We start from the raw sequence: 22,843 nt of genomic DNA on the forward strand, positions 1-22,843 counted from the left end.
CCTTGGGACGCGCAGAGATCGCACGGTACGTAAATGCCCTTCGGCCACTTCTGGCCGTTTCTTGCATTGACCGTTGTTTCCCACTTCCGTGGGTCACGGCACCCACCGTGTCGATTAGCGCATGCCTCGATTTGCGTCAGTGCGTTTATCTAGGATGCCCGGCGAGTCTCCGCGGGCATATTCCACTTCTTGGTGGGTTGCCCCCGCGTCCGCGGTGTGACGGGGTCCGCGGACGAGCGCCGATGCCGCCCGATCGAGTCCAGTGGCTTGGAAATGTGTAGCGGCCACGGAGAGCCCCCTTCCCCTATGTCAGCGAGCGTTGCGGCCGGCCAACGCCGGCGGACGCTAACTGCTGCCCGAATACGGGCTGGGCACACGCTGGCGGGTGTATATGCCCAGGGGCTAGGTGCGTAGTGCAGTGTAGCGTTTGTATCGTGGTTTCCCGCGTAATAAACCCCTGTACTATGAAATGTATCGCTTCCATGTGAAGTGACTGACAACGTACACTCGCGGCGAGAGTCGTGGCTCGCTCTCGAACCCGTTGTGGGCAGAGTCTCTCGGCAGCGCAAGTTCGGTACTGCGCGAGAGCAGTGAGAATAACGACGGCGCGTTATTCTATTATTGTTATTCTATTCCTTAATGGAAAGGATTAAGGATAGGATAGGATAATGCCCACAAGTGGTACCATCAAAACAATCAGGCTTAACTTCCCGCCTGTACCGGAACGGATGACGACTCAATTCTATGAAAAATTGCTGTTGCTGCTGAAGTTGTTCTTGCAAACGCAAAATGTTTTCCATGATACGCGTGAGTCCCTCTGGATGGCCTGACTTTTCGTTCAATGATTCACTTGGCTTAAGCACACAAGCTTGAAAATCGGCTGCCCGCATGTTCACCTTGATGTTGCTCTTCAACGTAAACTCGTCTAGCGTCAGTTTAGCTTTCGTGGCAAGGAAAGATATGAAGTCAGGTGTGCTGACCTTTCCTGGGAGGATCACGGTCGCATCATCTCCGTCCTCTTGGTAATAGTTGATTATTAGACGACCATCTTCACGCTGGGTCAGCTTGAACGACACCCACATTGTCCGGAATTGTTGGCTGCGCCAAGTGTAACGTTCCCCTTTATTGGGTCGAATTCACCCACCTCTCGGTAGACCTCTGGATCCTGTTACATGCATAATTATTATCATTGTATATCAGGGCACCCACGTGCTTTTTACCGTCCACCTCTTTTTTATGCTGTTTTTTCCAAACTTCTACGTTGAAGTGCTAAACATATGATGCAGCAGCGCACAGACGTTGCAGTGCTTAATACAATGAAGATGCAATGCCTGCCTGAACCGACATTATTTTGCTTATCCGCATTTTAAAGACTGAAACTGCAGATGCCGTATTTATACTTCGGGTTAACCAGGAACATGTTGACGCAGTCACAAAGGCCCGTGGGGGTTAAATTGTATGCTTCGCACACTGAGAATGAATGGGAAAATAATATATATTAAGTGTGATTAGAGCAAAACAACTGTGTACTGACTCAGCACCACAGCTGGGTATGGGCGGATGACTTACCAGTGACGTCAAAATGGTCACAGCGCCGGTCTCTCCAGTGGTTGCCGTCGCGGCCAATAGTTTTACAAGGAGGTTCTAAATGATTGTGGCATGAAGCTGAAGAGTACATTTACTTGCATTTTTTTACACATTAAAAGAGGCCGTGAAGTGAAGAGAAAATGCAAAATTGATTCATTAAAAAACTGCTCGTCTCGGTAGCAATGATACCAGTTTTATCACAAACTTCAGGAAAATAATTGAGGTAATAAAGAAATCAGACGAAGGAGTGGTGACTGCCTAACCATTTCCCGGTCATTTCTTCATGACGTCACAGAATCTTGTTTGTGCGATAGCCACCGCCAAGAAACACGACTGGCCATTGTAGTTCTGTTTGGTCTGTTTGGTGAGTTCTGTCTGGTCATATCACTTGTATGGTGACAGTTAACCCGCTGATAGCCATGTACGTGATGCCCCATAGTACATCACTCCTGTCCATATTACGCCATTAGGAGGAGGAGGAGGAGAAGGAGGAGGAGGATAGTCACCGAAATTTCGGAAAACCAGAAATACAACAAATAGAAAAAAAATCAACTAGACTTTCCACGATCTGAGGGGTCATCTTGGGGACATAAATTCTGAAATTAAATCATTTCTAAACCCACGGGTTTAGAAATCATCGTGTACTAATATGAAATGTTTTGCAAATCCATGACAATGTTCCTAACGGCCTAGTTTGCTTCTTTTAGATATATAGCAGCTCTTTACTGAAATAAAAAATAAACCAGAAATGCGTTTCAGTTTATCTAGTTTTCATTAGATGGCGCTATCTGTCTGCCATGAGAGAGTTTATTTTTTTTTAAGTGCAGATGTGACATATTTCTAAAATAAGCAAACTAGGTCGTTGTGCACGTTTCTATGAATTTGTAAAACTTTTCGTATTGGTGCCCAATGGTTCTTAAGCCCGTGGGTCACGAAGCAGAAAGTCCCATAGGAATGTGATCAAGTGAGTCCCCCTTAAATAGAAAATCGTTAAATCGTAATTTATTTGTATTTTAAATGCAAACAGGTTAAATCTAGCCACGGAAGGTGTCGGTGTGCAAAAAACGAGCTATTTTATATGGAGCGCTTGTATAGCTACTTCGCCAGCTTTCTATGTCATTGCTGTAAGTACTGTACTCCTCCTTGGGTGCAATACATTTTTTTTCAAGAAAGTGGACCTTTCAACTGAACAGCAGGCTATAGTACCGCGCATACTGGGCTGGTGTGCTACTGACAAAGCCGTTTCACATTTTCACATTTGGGCTTGACGCGCTGAGACAAAGGCCGGCTAGCGGAATTGTGAAAAAAAAGCAAAAATGAAACTACCGAAAAAAAAGGAAAAAAAGGGCATTACGTGGTAAGTTGCAGGAATTGGACCTGAGATTCCCGTAAGGTAGCCGTTTTACCCCATGCATTGCGTGCGGGCTAGACGTGTACGTACTGTATCTGGAAAAAGATCTCATTATGGCATGCCCAAGAATCCAATAAAGAAAATAACTAGAAGTTACTAGTAAGTACTTGAAAGCAATCACAGTTGTGTCATGGACTCCAAATAGGTGTCACGCATTAGAGCGTCACGCCAAAAAACTTTGTTTTAAAGTGACGAATTTCGAAAAGTTCTTTGAGATGCATCTCTCGAGTAAGTGCATGTTCGCTTGCTATGGTGCTCCTGTGAGCAGACAATAGCCCTTTGCCACTCGTATGAAAATTGCAGAATTCAACCCCAATGATCGAAGTCGCTCGAACGAGTGCTTGGATGGTTTTCTTATTTTATTTATTGGACAGACACACACGTTAGACAAGGAAGCATCTCATACGATCATACTACAAACCAGGAAAGAGGATATACAGCTGCTGCTTTCAGCTCACCTTAACGCCTCTCATACGAAAGAAGGCCTTTGCATTGAGTGATCATATAGCCAAAGGACAGATACGTTTTTGCTCGTCTTTATAGCCACAGTTATTACAAAAAATAGCCAGGAGATGAAACTCGGGCATTATTTTCTAGAAAAAAAAAAAAAAAACCAAAAGGGGAAGGCGATGTGAAAGCTTCCCTTTAATAGTGTTGCACATTTTCCGGCACCACAATTGTTCTGAACGGGAGCACACCCACATGTGCAGCCCAAAAATGCAATTAACTGTTGACCTTTTCACGAGCAGCCATTTTATACTTGGATTGCAATAGAAAAGCCACAATTGCACAGTCGACAGAATGACATCACTGCGTGTGTGCAATAGAGACCAGAGAATGTCCTTATCTTACCAAGATTTGAACGGTGAAACGCCCCATAAGCTGTCTTTTTGACCACAGACATCACACTTCTTTTCTGAGCTTGTGGGGCATTGCTTTTATTTGTTCCCTTGGTCGAATGAGCAGGATAATAGAAATGACACTGGAGTCGGCCAAATTACCACTTCTTTAAAGCAGAATGAACTTGGCAGCTCAACATTTGAATGGCTTAATTCGCTGATTTCTGTGTCGAACCCGAAACTTTAAATGAGCTCGCAGGAATGGGGGAGAGGGAAACAGGTAGTGTCATCATTTACTCCTCTAAAGTGACACATTTCTGTCACATCTCGTCTCCCATTTTCACATCTGAGGTCAAGAACATCCGGTATTCTTCAACTTCCTTTGTTGAAAGAATCTTACATTTTAATCAGTCGTAAAAAATTATTTGCCATTCTGTCCAGCGTAACACTCCAAGAATTTACTGATGTAACAGTGCTGTAAAAATGGTTCATGACTGCAACTGCGCACAAACAGCAAAACGGGGCCAGAGAAGAGAACACACACAACGCAGTGTGCGTGTTCTCTTCTCGTTGCATGTGCTCTCTTCTTTGATCCTGTTTTCCGGCGCAGTTGCAGCCATGAACCATTTTCAGCTAGCCCGGCTTTCCACCCTGTAAAAATAGCAATAAGGTGCTTTTGAACCGCCAAAATGTCTTGCAAACTTTGTTAATTTGTAAGTATTCATTAGGGAAATTTCCACGCCGTAGATGATTGAATGACAGAATTCAATATAAAATTAAAAAAATAGTGCAACGACGGGCGCACCGCCAGGTTTGCGCGCAATAAACTCCGAAGCAAATTTGATGTCGTGTGCCTTCATATGTCCTCGTAGGGAGGTCTACGCGTGGCTTGGCAAGTGATGATCTTGAAGAAGAAAATGGTCCCTTCCTGCATGAGAAGATGAAGAAGAGATACATCAGCATTTTCGACTGCAGTACGACATTCAATAAACACTATTCATTGTACCCAGAGCAGTGGCGCATATGTTACTAAGAACAACATTCCGTGTTTGCGAGGCCCTCCGAAAGCTTCAATGGGGAAAGACTGACACGATCAACTCGGAAAGAAAAAAGAAAGCGACGATGATAGGTATGGTATGTACTGTCAGTCATTTAATCAAACTATAAATACGTACTATATCTCAACAAATATGGGTGGGAATAAGTACTAAAAAGAAGCTGTTAGCAAATCTTGCCAATCATGTGTGCATTATTTTATAATCGCGTTTTACTGTCTTCTTTGTTGACCATGCCCAATCCTTAATTATGTAATGCTGCGAAAAGGGTTCTTAAGGGAAAAATAGAGAATAATGATGGTGACCCGACAAAATTCGCTACGTCCCTGCGTACACACCTGTATTATGCCTATTCTTACGCATCCTGTCTTATGCCTATTCAGAACCTCAGCGCTTTCTTGTAGCTGCGGTAAATATATAAACTAGACTCTTCTGCTGCAAACGGAATAGAATAACGACTAGGGTTCAGTTCATGTGTTTACTTAAAAGCTTTAAATTAAGCCCGCAATACATTTCGTAGTTGGTTTAAGTAATGTAACATAGCATTTTAGTCTTCACTCTGACAGGTAGCTGTGCATATGTCTCAGTATGGTGGCTGCAGAGACTATAAATATGCTTGTTGGCGGTGCATGACTTATAGTACCGATAAGTAGGTGGCCTTGTCGAGAGGGCATGTATGCAGTATGCGGTTGGGGCATACTGGGTGCCGGGAGTAATGGTACGCAATCTGAGCAGAGTTCAGTGGATCTCAACAAGATATGGGGGTTTTATGTACCGAAGCTATAGTAATGTAATGTAGCTTGTTAAATAAAAGTAAACAAAATTGCCTCGCCGGTACCATATACGTATCGCCGGCTTAACCCAATTTTAAAATAAATGCATTGGCGCATTGGCCAAACGGCAAATGAGGTTTACTGCCGAAGGGCGGGGATAAAATAAAAGGGTGCTATTTAAGGCACACCACAGCCAGGACAGCGGACCTGCTGAGACATCCCCCGATCTTTCCTGAAATGTAGCGGGAGGGGTTGTGTTGTGGGGAAGACGAGAGGGGCTTATGGGAGTCAAGTAGGGAACGGGGACAGCGAGTTTTTTTTTATCTGATACATCGAAGTCTGATCCCCTTCAGGCCCGATCTGCCACATCAGGATGGGCATCGGACTATGCCAAGGTGCACCGTGGTGAAGGGCTACGGGTTATTAAAGATCACCTGAGAATCTATGGCACGTGCCAAAATCTCAACACACGGGCGTTTTTGTTTGTCCCCCCCATCCAGCGTAGTGGGGTTTTTGAGAAGGGTGTAACGAGTGTAATCTGCGTTTTCTTCATTGTGACTCCCCTCGTGCTACTGGGTGCTTTCTACCTTCAGGATGTGTGGAGCCAAGTTGCTTGTTTACTTCTCTGCTAAGGAATTCACACGGGCTAACGTATTAATACAGGACATGTAATAAAGATTATGCGGTTTGTGTATCACTCAGAATAAAAAATTCTGCCAAGGCCTGCTTTTTAACTGCGCATGCAGTTCATGACACTTGCTGTGGCTTATTACAATGGCAATAAGCCACAGCCAGTGCCATGTTGATGCAGGCGAAAGAGACAACGGGCTCACAGCAAATGACATTCAATGAATCGCTTTGATGCGGCTAAAGAATGAGGACGAGAAAAAATAATAATGAAAAATCTACCGGTAGACCTTTAACAATGCCTGAGCATCTTGTCCCTCTCTTCGCGAACTTGAGACTATGTCCGATGCACACGTGTTGGAGAAATGCTGCAATGCGACATTTCTCGTACGTCTCACGTACCCCGCTCTAACCTTATCACTGATCACATTTGCTTGCTTTAGCGGTGGCGTTCGCTTCCTATCGCTCCTTTGTTGTCCAGCAGCATTGGCATTGTGTCGCTGCCATTCTCATTTCTTGTTATGCCCCCTGCGCTGGCTACACGCTCGAGTCGGTACAAGAATCGAAGCCACAGGGCCAAGACGCAGCGTGACTGAGCCGTCCTATTGACAGAGCCAGGTGGAGAGTTGCTTTCCCTTTGGCAACGTCGCCCTGTCCACTCTCGAAGCCAGTTCTCTCTACAGTTCTCTGCTTTCTTCACTCGTTATCTGACAGAGCGAAGCAACCAACTGGAAAATTTTGCCAACGTGCCCCATCTATTGCTTGCAACAAAACGACGGACTAAAGTTGTCAAGGGGAATCAATTTTCGGTACATTCGCGCAAAACCAGTCTTGCCCGTTTCTAAACACGACACCCAGCAGTCAACAACACCATCGTTCGGAAAGAGGAGGTAGACATGTACGCATACGAACCATCACGAGCGAAGGCAGCGCAGTCCAGAAGAGCAGGTGAGGAATCACCTCCCAGCCATGGGCTCCATTCCTTCGGTTGATCACAATGCCGCCTACCAGGTAGAGGAACACGCCCAGGAAGAAGCTGTGGGGAGATAGATAAGCGGACGTCACGGCGGTGATGACATGTCTCGGGGGTCACTTAGATGCATTTGAACCTGGGGATAACAGCTAGAACAAAGCAATGCAGAAAAGGCTGCATTACTACCCAGAGAAGATTTTCGGTTAGAATCCCTACACATATGTCCAAGGAATCATTGGGGAATTAAAGTATAAAGAAAGGGTACACGCACTAAAATAAAAACAGAAACAGTGAAGACAACAGCAGGGCTTAACAAAGGAAAGAGTGAAAAAAATGAGGCGAAATGCCACCATTTGCAAATGCAAGGTGCTCTGTGGTGGGAATGTCCGTACAATCATTGATACAAGCCAGATGATTTCGACAAGGTGGAAGCAAAGCAGAGCGTCCGGATCCTTTTGATAGTACATGGTAACTCCCTGACGACTTCAACCAATTCCAATTCGATGTTCCCCCCACCCCTTCCCACGCTTCGTGAAGAAAAAAGAAAAGAAAACAAAAATGTGGGGAGCGAGACCTGCTCCAGCTAGGCCAAGACAAATTTAAAGCCAATTTAAAATAACAAATATGGCTAAAAGCCAACTAAACATTTTTGCGGAAAAGCCAATTTGAAGATTAAAAAAAGAAAACACTGAAGTGCGGAACTGCAGGACATCAAAGGAAAGTTTAAAAGGAAAACTATGCGCAAATGAACATGAAGTTCGCAAGTCAGTTCGGCACAAACGTTCCCACATAAACATGAACTATGCTCAATCTCTCGTGAAATTTTTCTCCTATACCAAGCCGCAGTGGCCTGGTGGAAGAATTTTTTTATTCGACAGTAGCCCGGTGGAGCAGAACGTGAACGAAGATCCACAGGTAACGGCTACGTTTCGTGAATTTCTTCGACACTATAACGGACTAATCACCTCCAAAATGTGTTCTGTGATGCCCCTTAAGTGATATTCATGATCAAGTAGTCGGGCATAGATGTCATTTTTCAAGGTTCCTAGTCATTGTGGCTTCGTCGTCAATGACCCTGCTGCCAACGTGACGCATTCAGCGCAAAGAACAGCGGCAGAATGACTCCTGTAGTGTGTGTGTTGGAGGGGGCGAATGGTTTGGTGGATTGATTGATTGATTGATTGATTGATTGATTGATTGATTGATTGATTGATTGATTGATTGATTGATTGATTGATCGATTGATTGATTGATTGATTGATTGATTGTGAGGTTTACCGCTCCGACGCTACACAGGTGATGAGGCGCACCGCATTGGACGGCTTCGAATTAATTTTGACCACCTGGGTATCTTCACAACCTGGGGATCTTTAAAGGGTCCATGAAGAGAAAATACAACTTTGTTTAACTTTAAAGAGTTCGGCTTCAGTACCTCACTAAGCTCCATTCCGGCCCCGAAAGACGTTTTTTAACCAATAAAAACGCAAGAAATACTTAAGAACTTTCAAATTTCGCTCCACAGTGACGTGTCATCGGCGCGAGTGACGTCATATGGTCCAGCACTAAAAACAATTTTCAGTGGGTTAGGCGCATGTTAGCATTCAAGTGATTCGATCAAACGGAACTAGCGGCCCCACTACAATCGTCCAGTCATTTGTCCTGGCGATTGATTAGTTCGGCCGCCGTCAATCGTTCAAACAAGATTCTGTGACGTCATAGAAAAGTTGATGGAAACGGGCTACCGAGTCGCCACAGGTCCACACGTTTTCTTTAATATCTCCGTTATTTTTTAGAAGTTTGCGATGAAATCGGTATCATTTTTATCAGGACAAAGCAGCCTTTCTAATAAACCAAACTTTTATTTTGTCTTCATGGCTCCTTTAACGTACGCCGAAATCTCGAACACGTGGGCGTTTTCGTTTTTCGCCTCATCATAAAAGCAGTAGCCGCGGCCGGGAATCGAACCCGCGTCCTTGCCACTCAGCAGCACAACACGTTAGCCACACAGCTACCACGGCGGGTGTGCGGTGGATATCACGTGGTGCAGTGGACACCATGTAGCATAGTGGGAAGCAACGAGAAGGATAACACGCAGTGTAAGCTTGATGGTGCTACATTCGGGGTTTATTATTGCCCCCCTCCCTCTCAGCCACCATCTAGCTATTTCACCGCCATGGAGGTGCTCGATAGACTTAAATCTCAATCTGTCATGTCGAGGTGTCCCTATGCTTTATCGCTCACGAAATCGCACTACGTAGTTTAGTTAATATGTATGCATACGTGCGTGTGAGTTTATTTAAATTTAATTCTTAAGTACTCAAAAAGAGATGAAAGGCTGGCTGAATTAACGTTTAGAAAAGGAAAGCCAACTCCGCAAGAAAGGGTTGCAGTTTGCAGCATTCATTTTAAAGATAACTATAAATCAGTATCTATCTACTCTACCAATCTCAAGGCAATAATAAATATTTTCGCCTTGATGTATATCCCATCCCAATTTTACTACGTATGCTACAGATCTAATAATATAAAAGGCTGAATCTCCTTCCCACAAGCACATTGCAAATCACTACCGTCTAGAACAAGCTCGCTTATCTCCGCTCACCCGTCACTCAATAAGAGGCAATCCGTCGTATGGCGGCTTCTTTAGACGAATTCGTACCAAACCCGGTTACGTACAGCTACTGCTGCCGGTTGCAATATTCTTACGAATGCCACAAATGTACGGACAGGGCAAATATATGCTGTGACCTTGCCCGCAGGCGGCTACACCGGCGCGCAGAATCACTCAGGGGGAACAATGGTAGACCGTCTTGCTCATCTCCGACCCAGTGGATCAAGTCTGGGCCACCCAGCTGGCCGAGGGCGCTGCTAGAGCCCAATGGCTCTTTGCCGACGCCTAGGATCACTAGCTTCTCACAATAAAGTTATTCCCCTCTCTCTCTATCTATCTGTGCTCCTCCACAGTTAAAAGAGCCTTTTTCAAAGTTTTTCGAACCGGTGTGTTATAATCAATGCTTCATTGTGTTAAGGGTGATATGAGTTCACTCACAGGAGTTCTGCACTGGTGTGTATCATTGCCCCTTTAATAGCGCGAATTCTTGTCAATGCTATTGTCCTCCGAATTCGAGATTGCCCATTTCGTTTTGTATTTTAGGCGCCATGATTTGTAACTAGTTCTTGTATGTATCATTCTATATGTGCGAATGAAACACCATGGAATAAAAATAAATCAAACTCCGGTTCGTCTAAGGATAACGATGGTTGCAACGCTAAGATTTCTCATGAGGGATTCGTCCACTGTCATTGGGTTTGTAGGGGTTCACAGAGTTTTTTGAAGGCATGGTCGCCATCAGAGAGACCATGAAAGCTTCGCTTTAATATCCGAACTCGTTCGACCATGTCGGATATGGCGCAATCGGATACACGTCAGGCAAAGGACCCATATTCGATTCCGACCACGGGAAGTGTTTTTTTGCGGGGGTGGCGCTTGATGTGCCGTCGCTTATCATCATCATCATTTTGTGAAGACCACAGGGAAAGTTGGCTTTCCCACAATGCGTTCTGGCGCGACGTCGATGATCGAACACAGTCAGTGAGACACAGAGAGCTTCACTCACAGGATGAGTAGCACCGATCCAACGCTGAGGCCGCCCGGTGGCGCCTGGGCAGCCGCTGCAACGTGTGCGCAGGCGCCGTCGTATGGCACGGTCAGGTTGCGCTGCGCAGGAATGAGGAGTTCCCACATCATTATAGCTCCACCACGTAACCTCATACTGATGGGCATGGAGGTGTGCGCGTACCCGAAACTTCAAGTGCTTCGCGAATAACTTTTGCTATATATTATTCGATTTGCAGTGCAGTTATACCGTTAAACGCACTGCAGTGTTCGAATTATTCAAATTTACTCATACTGAGCCATGGAGGTTGGCTCTGTTGCACGTCATGCAGACTCAAGCTTCACTGCATGGCTTGATTTTTTTAGGTTGGCTTTTTAGCACGACAGAAAAGCTTTGCAATAAAGCTTAACACTGGCGAATATTGCGGGAAACGAGTACTCTGGTGTATGCTAGGTCCAATGGAACGTCAATTAAGTAAAATTTATAAACCGAAGTTTCTTGTAAATATAGTGGCATGAGTTAGGGATCAACAGTTATTACTGGCCGGCTTGCAGTAAGGTCCAATAGCTTATAGTCTCTTTTCGACGACTAAAAGGACCAGTACAATGCTTACTTTCTGCATCAAGGCATGTTAAGGTAAGCACAATTTCATCGGAAATCAATTTACGCCCAAGTAATATTTTTGATTTTCTGTACCATTTTCTTATCAAGTACTACTACATGAACACTCAGATGTGTTTAGTTCGGACCACCTTAGCTGACATTTTTTTGTAGCTCAGTTTAATGACCTTTATACCCACTATCGTAATCTTATGTGATTGTCATTAGAAATTTGTTCTATTTAATTCGCTGTCAGCTTTCACTTTTGTATTCGATTTGCAGACAAAACTTTGATATATTTGCACGACTTTACCAATACCGGCCTATGGCCAACGTGTTCTGTTAAATACAGCTAATAATCTTAATCATCTATAGGGTTACAAATTTCATCATCCGGTCATCAGATTAACGTTTTGATGAAGGGCCCCCTCCTCCATCTCAAGTAGTTATAGACCTTTCCCCTCTTTTTTATTTCTTTTTTCTTCCCCTTTATTTGCTTCAACTGTTCCATCTTTTTACCTTCTTTCTTTCTTCTTCCCTCTATTTAATGATTTGTTCTTACCAGGTTTCAACTGCACACACCCCTCTCCCGCTGTGACAGGTGTGTATATACACTTCAGTTAGTCCGTGACTTGTTAGTACGTGAGCTGCCCACCCACCAAGCTGCCCAGCTACCCACCCACACATATACATGCTATGGCACTCGCACGTTTCAAAGGCGCTGTAAAAGGCGAGTTTTTCGGAAGCATTAAATTCCCCATTGACAGAAAAACCGGCATTAGCGCCGTCTGGTACAGAAATTGGCCACATCTGGAAACAGTAAAACACACTTCCGAGGATGTCATAATTTGTACTGAAGTGCGTATGTGGATTCACTTCGATATAGTAGATGAGTTTTTTTGAAGATGAAATTAGATGGGGTTCGTATGGGAGTCGGACCCGGTTCTCCAGAGTTTATCCGAGCGCGTCAAACCCTTGCTAAATCAGCACGTTGGCTGTGGCGAAGAAAGCCTATAGTGGGTGCAACTCCAACGTCAGCTCGCGTGACAGCTGCAAGTGACAACAAGTGAGTGGAACAGGCACAGCTCAGTTACGAAGCATGCTGACTGTGGGAAAGTAGCGCTTCATTTAAAAAAGAGCAAATGGTCTCTCGCCTCCTCAGTGCGCTTGCAGCGCATGCGTGAGTGTGTATAATTCATCCTACAGTGTCAACTTCAGTTGCACCCGCGAAAAAATTTCGCATTTGCACACGTAAGCATTTTTTCAACTGCCTTTCTGAACTCATGTTTAGTGCATCCTGCAGGGTGAGGGCTTCTACGAGCGGTCGCCTACAGTTCTTCTGCAGTGGCTTTCCATTAACGATGATGAGGGTTGTTATGATGTCAATGATTATAATTATTTGACCGAGGCCATGAAAACGGGCAGTTTCAGTACTGGCTTCTAGAGTTGTGACTGCAAAATCAGAAAAGAAGGGTAGTGCGTAACTTTTACTCTACACTGCGCTGCTTTTACTGCAGGGTATGGCCCTCACCAGTCATCTGTTTGTTTTTCACACGTGTTCATTCGTCCTCCTGCTTCCAAAAGACTGGGATAAAATTGACGGGAGGTTAACTAGATGCATGCCAATACATTTCATCGATTGACTGACTCCTACCACACCCACTCCCTGCAAACTTTGTGCGCTTTGTACCTGGCACGGGTCTCCACTCTCAATGTGGCTGTAGCGGAGGGAAGTCACCACGGATCCTGGCCCAATGGGGATGCGCTTGTCATGGTCGCAAACGAAGATCACGTGCGTCTTCAATGTCTTCGACGTATCGCTGCACTTGAGTTCTTTGGACGCCGGCTCCTCGAATTTCGCGAGGAAACCGTTGTCCCCTGGAGGCAGATGGAGAAAGACAGGGGGAAAAAGGAATTCGCGGTGTATTTTTCTTCTCGAGGAATTGGTAAGAATATCCGGTATGATGAAGAGGTAGTTAGATCTATTCAAGACACACCATTGGCACTTCGATGGGAAGGGAAGGACGTAGCACGACGGTCAAGAAGAGCACTAGTGTGTCATTCTGCTTCCGCGCTTACTTCCCGTTTTGGGGAGCCGGATCACCTCTCTGCCTGATTTATTCCCCACGTTAATGGGAAAGTAAAACGCATGCCAACAGACACGAGTGTGCCTCACTGGTGAAGGTAGCTTCTTCGTCAAAATTCTGAAAACTAGAACGCTAGACAGCGCAAAAAAGTTAAATGAGCCCTTTCATGCTGCCCGCAATGCGCGCGGCAATTGTGCTTTGAATGGACAGACAACCGATTTTTGTCGAGTATATATTCTCTATCCCAAATGAAAGGGCATCACTTAAAGCACCTTGACGAGAAGCGGTTTTGCTGATAACGCCCTAGAACTTTTTAAATCGAAATTTTTAGATCTGCGAGCCGTATGTGTCCCTCCGAAAAAATGATGCTGACAACCATGACATACACACAAAACACAAGTTAGCCTGAATGGGAGTTTCTTGGTTGGAATACGTCTTTTAAACTCCTCACGACAAGCGGCCTGCTCCCACGTGTGGTAGTATGATGGTGGAAAAACTGCCAGTTTACACCGGGGGCCACAAGCCGTCGTAAATAAGCGCATTTACCACGGTTGTACCTCTTCACAAAACGCAGTATCTGGCTGTGATTACTGCGTTTGTCCTAATGGGAGTATTAAAAACTCCCACGCCACTTCCATTTCCTTCTCCTCCTCCTTCACCCCTTCCTCCTCTACGCGTCCTTGCAAAATGGCTGCCAGTTGGTGTCGTGTGTCGTGTGAGCTCCAGCGTCCCCGGAAATTTATTGCCAGTGTTAACTTGCGGCCGGACCAACGGATGTGAAGTGCTTCCCAACAACCGAAGCTCGTTGCGAACATTGTGGAACCAGCCTGGACTGACGTGCGACGGACTGCAACGTCGCCTCCGTGTCACCGACCTTCGAGCCGACGGAATACGCCAGCGAGCCGACGCGAGGCCTAAATGCAGTGATCGCTGAGAGTGGCTCGTTAAAAACAACGCGGTTGTGCCTCTGCGAGGTGGTTGAAGGTAAGATTTTCACGTTTTTTATTGTACGCAACATTTTGGGAGACTTGTGCCCCTTCTAGCGTCAAATAAACTCAACGTGTTTCCCGCGCCACTGCACAGGCGATTCTCTCTCCGCCACTGGAGGTGAGCGTTGTGCGTGAAAGACGGCACCATGCCCGGAACGTCATTGGGGAGGCCGAACGGTGTGAAAGCAATGCGTATTCGCGCGGGTCTCGAGCAGAACACTCACTCATTCACACTCGCAAGCAGAATGAAAACTGTCCGAACTCTGGACGGCTGTTAGGTGTTTTTGTTAGGCTGTGTCTCTGGCTTACTGGCAAGCGAGGGTGAAGTTGGCCGGTCAAACGTCGCAGGACGGCCGCTTTTCTTGAGAAGTAGGTGTGGTGCCAGCCGCGCCTGCTACGAGGAGGGTGACTGCCGCGTGCAGCCGGCGATTAATTGCTTTCACTGGAAAGGGAGAAGGTCGGGGCCCCGTGGGAGCTCTCCGTACGCTAGGCGCGTGTAACTATAACCAGCAAACGCCATTCGAGAGAGCATTCTGTAGAGTCGACAGACGACTGCTTATTTTATTTATTTATTATTTTTTTTTTTGAAGGGGGGCACGCGCAGGCATCACACCGTCCGAAATTTTTCCTTAACTTTCGGTGAGGGGGGAGGGGGCAGTGCGGGAGGTAAAACCTGGAGCTCGTTCCCAGAACACTACACGCAAGGAAAAGAGGGAAAGGAAGCGTTTTGAGAAGTTGGTCGCCACAAGGGTCGCGCACCTTTTTGAACAGCAGAACACTTCGTTTTGACGAACTAGTGAGCGCAGGTGTCTCGGACAGAAGTGCAATTTTGCGTAGCTTTAAACAAACAGTCAGACATTACGGAAAGTTGGACACAAGAGTGACAAGTTCAGCGTCTTTACAGTGCCGTTTCTTTTCTTTTTTTTCAGGTCAGATGCCCAATATGCTTATGTATTTGTTACCGCAGATTTAAAGCGTTTTGCTATCCCTCTAATGAATGTGCTGCTGTGGCTTCCAGAAGAACGTGCCAGGGGGTGCGGCAACGTCAGCGTTTGGGAGGCAGGTGGAAGCAAACAGCGCACCGACGACATGCTGACCTCATTGTTTGCAAATGGCTTAAATTTTTTTCGTTGAGGAGTGTTGTAATAGATAAAGTTCTTACCAAGATACCTTGTGTTCTCGATGTAGGTGTTTTGTTGATTCAGTGTTTTTATTGTCTTATTAACGTGTTCACACGTATATCGTATTCATGTAATTTTTATGCAATAAATTGACTGTGCAGAAAACAAACTTTTCACGTTTCGCCATTCAACGTTTGAAGCGGAAAAAGACTAGAAACTACGTGATCCCCAACGAAAAATAAAAATGCGGCCTGTGCCCTTATTAAGAACTCCCAAATGAAGTAATAAATTCCACTGCAGCGCATATATATGAAGCGCACAAAAACACACACACAAAAAAAACCTCGAATGCAGGTCAACACTGCTCCCAATGCTCCCCCTGAAAACTCCCAGTTGGAGGAAACAATACACTCCCAATGGTACCCCTGGAAACTCCCATTGTAGTGGCAGTAAAATGAAACTCCCATATGCTACTGAAAAAACTGCCGAAATAATGGGAGTAATGCGAAACTCCCATTGGAAGGAGTTTTGAAAACTCCGAATTGGCACTGAGTTATGACACAAGCCATTTACTCCCATTCCGGCTTATTTGTGTTCTGTGTGTAGAGTAGTTCGGTAACATACTTTTGTCCGTATGCGAAATGAAAAACGATATTTAAAAACTTGTCCCCAGCTAAAAAAGTTTGAATCGCAGGCTTTTCTGTTCCGTTATGTGTTGTTTAATGCAACGGTCTATTGTGCACGAATGCGCCATCTGTTGGGATAGACGATAGGTAGAATCTGGCTTCACGTTGTGGAGGTGGGAAGTTCGATTCTCCTTGGGCGCGACGTGTTTTTTTTTTTAAGCTGCCGTTGGCGTATTTGAGAACTGAAATCAAATATTTTGGCAGAACAAACCCCCCTGACTCAGGCAGAATCGTCAAAGCTCCTTCACGGGCTCTGTTTACTGAACGCTGCCGCTGAAGGCTGCCGTTGAACGCAGCCACACTGATTAAAATTTTCAAAATAATGTTTAAAAATACATATACAATTTAACATTGTACAAATACTTGTGTTAAAAGGTTTTCAATATGTAAATAAACGTTTCAGCAGTTACAGTAGCTGCTAGGTTTGTAGGTCACGTGACAGGGACACGTATTGTAGTGCCAGGTTTCTACACTACGAAACGCCACCCTTCTGATTTCAGGAAGTTTGCTGCCAAATTAAATTTATTTCCGCCAATTAGTTTAGAAATTGCTTGTGGTTACCGGACTATATAAAACGCTGGCTTTCATATGAGCTAGAGAACATATACGCTACAAAAATCGGTTGTCTGTCCCTTTAAGAAAGAACGATTGCCGGTGCCATAGAGTTCAATACTTTTGTGGGAAAGTTTAAATGCTCGCAAAAGGATTCGTACTACCACGGCGTATAAAGGGCCATACCGCATGTTACGTTGTAGTGGTTTAAGTTGACGAATCGCATTCGCTTGGCACGGTACCCCCTAGTACCCCTGGTAACATCATATATAAGCCCCGGATTTCAGCCACAAGTTGTTCGTATGGGCCGCGGCGGAGGGAAGACTGGATGCACTAAAGAGCAGTCCTCGAGTCCCATAGAACAACAGATTTTTCTGGCGATTCCCGCTGGAAGAATAGAAGGGCCTCCCGAATAGCTGTCAATTCAGCAGCGGTTGACGTCGTCAAGTTTGAAAGCTTAAAATGAATGTCGATTGACATTTGTGGTATTATAACAGCACCGGCAGAACTGGACGTGGTTACCGATCCTTCCGTGTAGACGCAGTAGTCAGGCATGGGCATGATATTGTTTTCCAGTGGCTCCGAAGCCACCGTGGCATTACTGGGAACGAACATGCGGATAGAGCAGCTTATGGCGCCCGCAAAAGTGCAAGATTGCCTGCATCCCTCTAACACGCACTGATGCAGCAAGGTCGCTGCGGTCCATTGCCCGCGAAGTCACTCTCGCTAAATGGAACACACCAGAGTTCTGGAACGCTCGCCTTTACTCGCTCGACCCCGATTTGCAGCGCCACCTAATAACGTGCCACGCTCTGACGTCACCTTACTTTGTCGCCTGTGGCTAGGTGTTGCCTTCACCGGTGCTTACTCCTACCCCATTGCAATGGCCAACAGCCCTGCTTGTGATGTGTGCGCCACCGACGAGACTATTGAACACATTCTGTGCCATTGTGACCGATTCATAACGCCGAGGAAATAGTTCTTCACCACACTTCGCCGACTCGACGACCACCCCTTTACAGCACAGACAATTTTGTGTCATCGGCGTTGTACGTCACAGGCCGAAAGGCTACAAAAGCCTTACTTTTCTTTTTGAAGGACGTGGGCCTACCTGAACGATTGTAGGGACATTACTACAGTGCAGTGCCGTTAGTTCGCCAATTTCATCAGTGTACCGCCTTAATTTTGTGCATTTTCTGGTTTCGTCTGCGTCCTTTGTACTGCCTTTGTAGTTGCCATGGTCACACCTTGTGTTTTGCCTAATTTTCTTCCTCTCATTTTCTGCTTTAATGTGCACCACTGTAATTTCTTTTCCTTTCATTTCCCGTATCCCCTCCTCCCTGGGTAGGGTATCTAACCGGACAGTATCCTGGTTAACCTCCCTGCCTTTCCTGTACTGTTCCTTCCTTCCTTCCTTCCTTCCTTCCTTCCTTCCTTCCTTCCTTTCTTCTTGGTAACACATTGTCTGACGCATAATCATAGAAGAAGCATTGTGCTCGCGCATAATTCTCTGGTATTCTACTGTGACACCTATAAGTAAACCGGAGCCAATAAACTAGGTGTTCCTCACTTCGAGCCGGAGCAAGAAGCTAAGTCTTCACTTATGCCAGAAACTATAATTATGCTAAACGATTTTACATTGATGAGTGAGATATAAACGGCAGAATAAGCACTCCTAAAAAGACCCATATTTTTAAGTTTGCAAGCACCAACTGAATGAACCTCTCCCTGTATGTAAACACCGTGACGTCACGAAGCGCACGTGCGCGACGGGTGGCGCCTGCTGGCGGCCGCGAAATGCGGCTTCGGTTGGCAGAACGCGCCTGCGCCGCCGGCCCGGCCTGGCTGCGCGGTGCCCGAAAGGAATGATGTGCCGATGGTTCGGGCCGTCGCCCCGTCGCTGGCTGCCTACGTTACAGGTGGGGATCTAGCTATCCTAGCTGTGGACGTCGCACCTCCATGTAGCTTTCTGCACCAACAACCTCCGCAACACTTTCGTATATGACGAGTGACGCTTTCGGATAATCAGTGCGTGACAGAACAACATTAACGAGTCATTCTGAAGATTGGTGCGTTTGCGACGCGTTCCAAGAATGTTTTGTTATGATGCTTTATGTTAGGACACATACCAAGGAAAGCTCATCCATTGTTGTTTTCGAGGTCCGCTTAAGCTGAGCGCGATGCCTCAGGCAGCGTATACGCTCCCTTCTTGGTATCTCTGCGTCGCCCGGATACAGTGGCTTACGAACTATTTCATGTTGAGGGGGGAAAGGAAAGGTAAAGCATGAAAAGATAAAAAGTAAAATTAGCAGCAACGAAACAAACATATAAAGAGCAAAAACCAAAAAATTATTCAAATAAAATTATCGCGATGATGTCGTGCTCTACGTAGGTGACCGATTGCTTTATTACATTTTTCCCCAGTAAAATCGCGAAACGGCTCATTGCCATTGTGAGAGTAATAATAATAATAATAATTTTATTTGCAGAGTCAGTGTGCCCACCCAGTGGCGTGCACGGCTAGGCAGAAAGGTAGAGACCCTTACGCAGGTGCGCCTGCTAGCCCGCCACTGAGTGGGTAGAGGGAGCGTAAAACGCGTTGAATAAATAGACAAGGATTGGAAAGAAAAACAAACAAACGAAAAGAAGACGACAACAGAGACAAAAAGTGACAGCAGAGAGATTGTAGGGACATACACGAAACGCAGGAAGAGAACACGCAAGGACACAGAGAGAATAATATAGACTTATAGTACATGGCGGGGCGTGGAGGAGACTAGGGGGCACTTGTCAGAAGGAGGCGTGCATACGAGCGACACAGCTCTAGGGATTCCTCTCTGCCACGGGGCAGAGGCTTGCGCTGGCTTGCCGGCAGTGAGAGGAACCCTCGTACAGCAGCGGGAACGAGGGACGTGCTATGCCTAGCAGTTCGTGCAGCCACATATTGTTAGTGCGTATAGCTTTCGCCAGTGGCACTGACATAATTATCGGTACTCATTATTTCATGATAGTTAAAGCTAGTGTCCTTGTACACCCGCTGAATTCGCCGGCGTCGGGAGGCCGCAACAAAAGAATACATTCAATGAGTTCGTTCGCTTAGGGCCAACAGATAACGAGTTTTTTCGAGACGCGTGAGCGGCCCATCTCACGCCGAAGGCATGATGCTACATGCATGTGAGCACGGCAAGCATATCAGTTTTGCCGCGTCCTCAAGGCATAATATCTTTGATCAAGGTAAAACTGTATTGCATTTACAAGCAATGAATTTCGTTCGTCTTGAACAGATCTCCCCATACGAACAAACTTGTCGTGGTCGATTTGGCGGCAGGCGGCAATCGCGGATACTTCTTCGAAACATTTATTTCGCGTAGCTAAGCAGGTCAGGGGGTCAGGCATTCATTGTATTTTTAATACAGTACTCTATCTCATCAAAACATGACAATATTTCCCAGCAAGAAGGTTTCCATCTGACCCTAACCCCCGGTACTATTTCTGCTGGTGCTGCATGATGCCGAGCTCCGCGACAGAGGGAGGCCATCGCGAAGACAACGATGACGAAGACGACAACGACGACGTGGAGTGGGACCCGGAGCCCCTCCTCACGTACGGGGAGGTGCTGGAGTGGTACCGGCTCGGCCGGCGCACTGCTCCGGCGCCCCACCCGGAACTAACACGACAGCAGGCAGTGCTACTACGCCAACTACAAACACAGTCAGTGATCACGCCGGCGCTCGCGCGTCACGTGTGCCCGGACGTGTACGCCAGTGACGTGTGTAGTGTGTGCGGGCAACATCGCGCAACTCTGGCCCACATCCTGTGGGACTGTGCAGTGCACCCCGTGGAAGCTGCCGACCTCTACGGCCGGCTGCCGGACACCATAACGAGTGCCGTCTATTCGACGGACCTGAACGCACAAACTCTAGCCGTCCAGCAGCTCGAGGCTGCTCTCGCCAGGCAGAAGCGGAGCGAGTCGCAGACGGGGGGGAAAGGGACGAACTCCCGAGTACCTTTCGCGCACCGCTCACGCCGACACCGGCGGGGCCTAGTCCCGAGGACGTCGTGAACGTGGGTGGGATGTGGAGGCTCTGCGCATCCCGACCTCCCACTCCCTGCTGGCCTCAAATAAAGTCTTTCTCTCTCTCTCTCTCTCTCTAGCAGATGATTAATAAACAGCATCATTTCATGGCAGTAATCAGCGCGGACTGCCAATGTAGACGATATGACTGCGCTTTGAAGAACAGCAGAAGTTCGAGAATGAGAAACGTTGCTATGAGTAAGAGCGGACGATGTCGCTGCTTGGGCTGCTCGCCTCTTCGGCGCATTGCGCGCATCCACAATACCTGCCGAATTTACCTGTTTGGGGACGCGGCAAAGCGTGATGCCGCTGATTTTGCTCGCACGGTTTGCTTAGCCGAGAGCACAGCAACCCACCGGCATCAGAAAACCCAACACATAAACACAAATCCCACTTTTGCGCGCGTCTAATGCAGCCTCACTGCATACGCGCCGCGCGCGGGTCCGAATGTTTTGCCAACCACCCTCCCGCCCACACCCAGCACGTGAGCTCGCCGTGACGTCACGGCCGCCGCGTGACGTACCCCGGGAGAGGTCCATTCCCGCGCAGTGCTCCCTCCGCTCGGATTAGGGTACTGGTGGCTGAACCATTTATATAGTGGCGAATTACCCAGTGAAGCGGTTTCGGCTTTATTGGGTGGTACATATTCATAAAACAACACGCAGGTTAGAGGGGCGCAGTCGTAATGAGTGCGCGAAACTGCTGCGTCTTGTCGGCAGGTGTTGTCCACGTGATTGCCGGTAGGGAGCGGCTGTGTCTCGTTCGACGCCACACTTTCTCCGCCCTCGCCCGCGTTTCGCTGCTGCTGCACCGCACCATTTCCCCATCTCCTCCGCTCTAATGCAGCGCCAAGTACCGACACCACACTGTCTCCACCCTCTCCCTCAAGTCTAATTCTCGCCCACCCCTCGAAAAAAATCGGGGATGCATACAGTGGCAGGAGGTAAGCAGTTCCGCTGTATAAGCGGCTTGACAAAGCTGCTAACGCATAATGTTGCATACCGTTTGGCATGAGCGTCCTGAACCGGCCAAAGCGGGTGTAATGTCCGGGAGAATACGTCTCGCAGGCGGTGTCCTTGCCACACAACGGTTGGTGGGAGTCGTCACCGCAAAAGCGGAAGCTCCAGCTGCAGTTGGCGGCCCCCGGCGTCACGCAGTGGGCGCCGCTCCTGATGTCCACGAGCCATATGGTACTGGAAAGGGAGAGCGGGAAAGAGCAGTGCGCTGGGACGTCCCCCTTGCAGTCAGTTCAGCATTGTAGCCAATGCAGTTACACGGAGTATGAAACAACGGGACCTAAACAGCAGCGGCAAATTAGCAGGCATTCCCATTAATTACCAGATAAATGTTTAAGCCGCTCTGCTATACACTCAGCTATAGCATTGCACGGGCCCGTGCTGAACCGAAAGCCCGGGACCGGCCGGGCAGCCCGAAGCGCTTATCGGCGGGCACAAGGCTCGCCCAGGCTCAGTGACGCGGGCCCAGGAGGATCTCGGGTTTGAAGCCGTGGGCCCAGGCTGCGTTCGGTCTTGCCTGAGCCGTTGGTATTGCTAGAATATTGCTGCGTAACGATATTTCCGACGTGAAGTGTAGAAAATAGCATTGAAAAGAATGTTTACTTCCACGCGGTTCTCTTGATGTAAGCATAGCTTTAAAAACATATTTTACTAGGTCTGATAATCACTGTTCTCTTATTTCAATGGCATTTTATGGACTGTAGCAGCAATGAAAGTCCAGCTAGCTCGTATGGTTGCTAACAGCGCTAAGTCTACAGGGGCAAAGAAAGAAGCAGAAACAATCGTGATCGTGAATTGTGATCGCGTGTACGTGGGGAAGTCGGGGAAATGTGTA

The 22,843-nt window shown here is 46.9% G+C and overlaps 1 protein-coding gene across 1 annotated transcript in view; it reads right to left on the minus strand.

Moving 5' to 3' along the window:
* Nucleotides 1–3,597: 3,597 nt before the first annotated feature.
* The window catches only part of LOC144146170 (uncharacterized), a 74,123-nt gene continuing 54,877 nt past the window's right edge, over nt 3,598–22,843 (minus strand). The window contains exons 2-6 of the mRNA XM_077678136.1: nt 21,995–22,185; nt 13,173–13,360; nt 10,883–10,983; nt 7,205–7,328; nt 3,598–4,765 (exon numbers count right to left, since the gene is read on the minus strand). Of these exons, the coding sequence (XP_077534262.1) occupies nt 4,694–4,765; nt 7,205–7,328; nt 10,883–10,983; nt 13,173–13,360; nt 21,995–22,185 (676 nt within the window). The 3' untranslated portion in view covers nt 3,598–4,693. The remainder of the gene's footprint in view (nt 4,766–7,204; nt 7,329–10,882; nt 10,984–13,172; nt 13,361–21,994; nt 22,186–22,843) is intronic.

Source organism: Haemaphysalis longicornis, unplaced genomic scaffold, assembly GCF_048455015.1.
Source record: "Haemaphysalis longicornis isolate Haplotype H1 unplaced genomic scaffold, Haemaphysalis longicornis Haplotype H1 scaffold_7, whole genome shotgun sequence".
NCBI lineage: Eukaryota > Metazoa > Arthropoda > Arachnida > Ixodida > Ixodidae > Haemaphysalis > Haemaphysalis longicornis.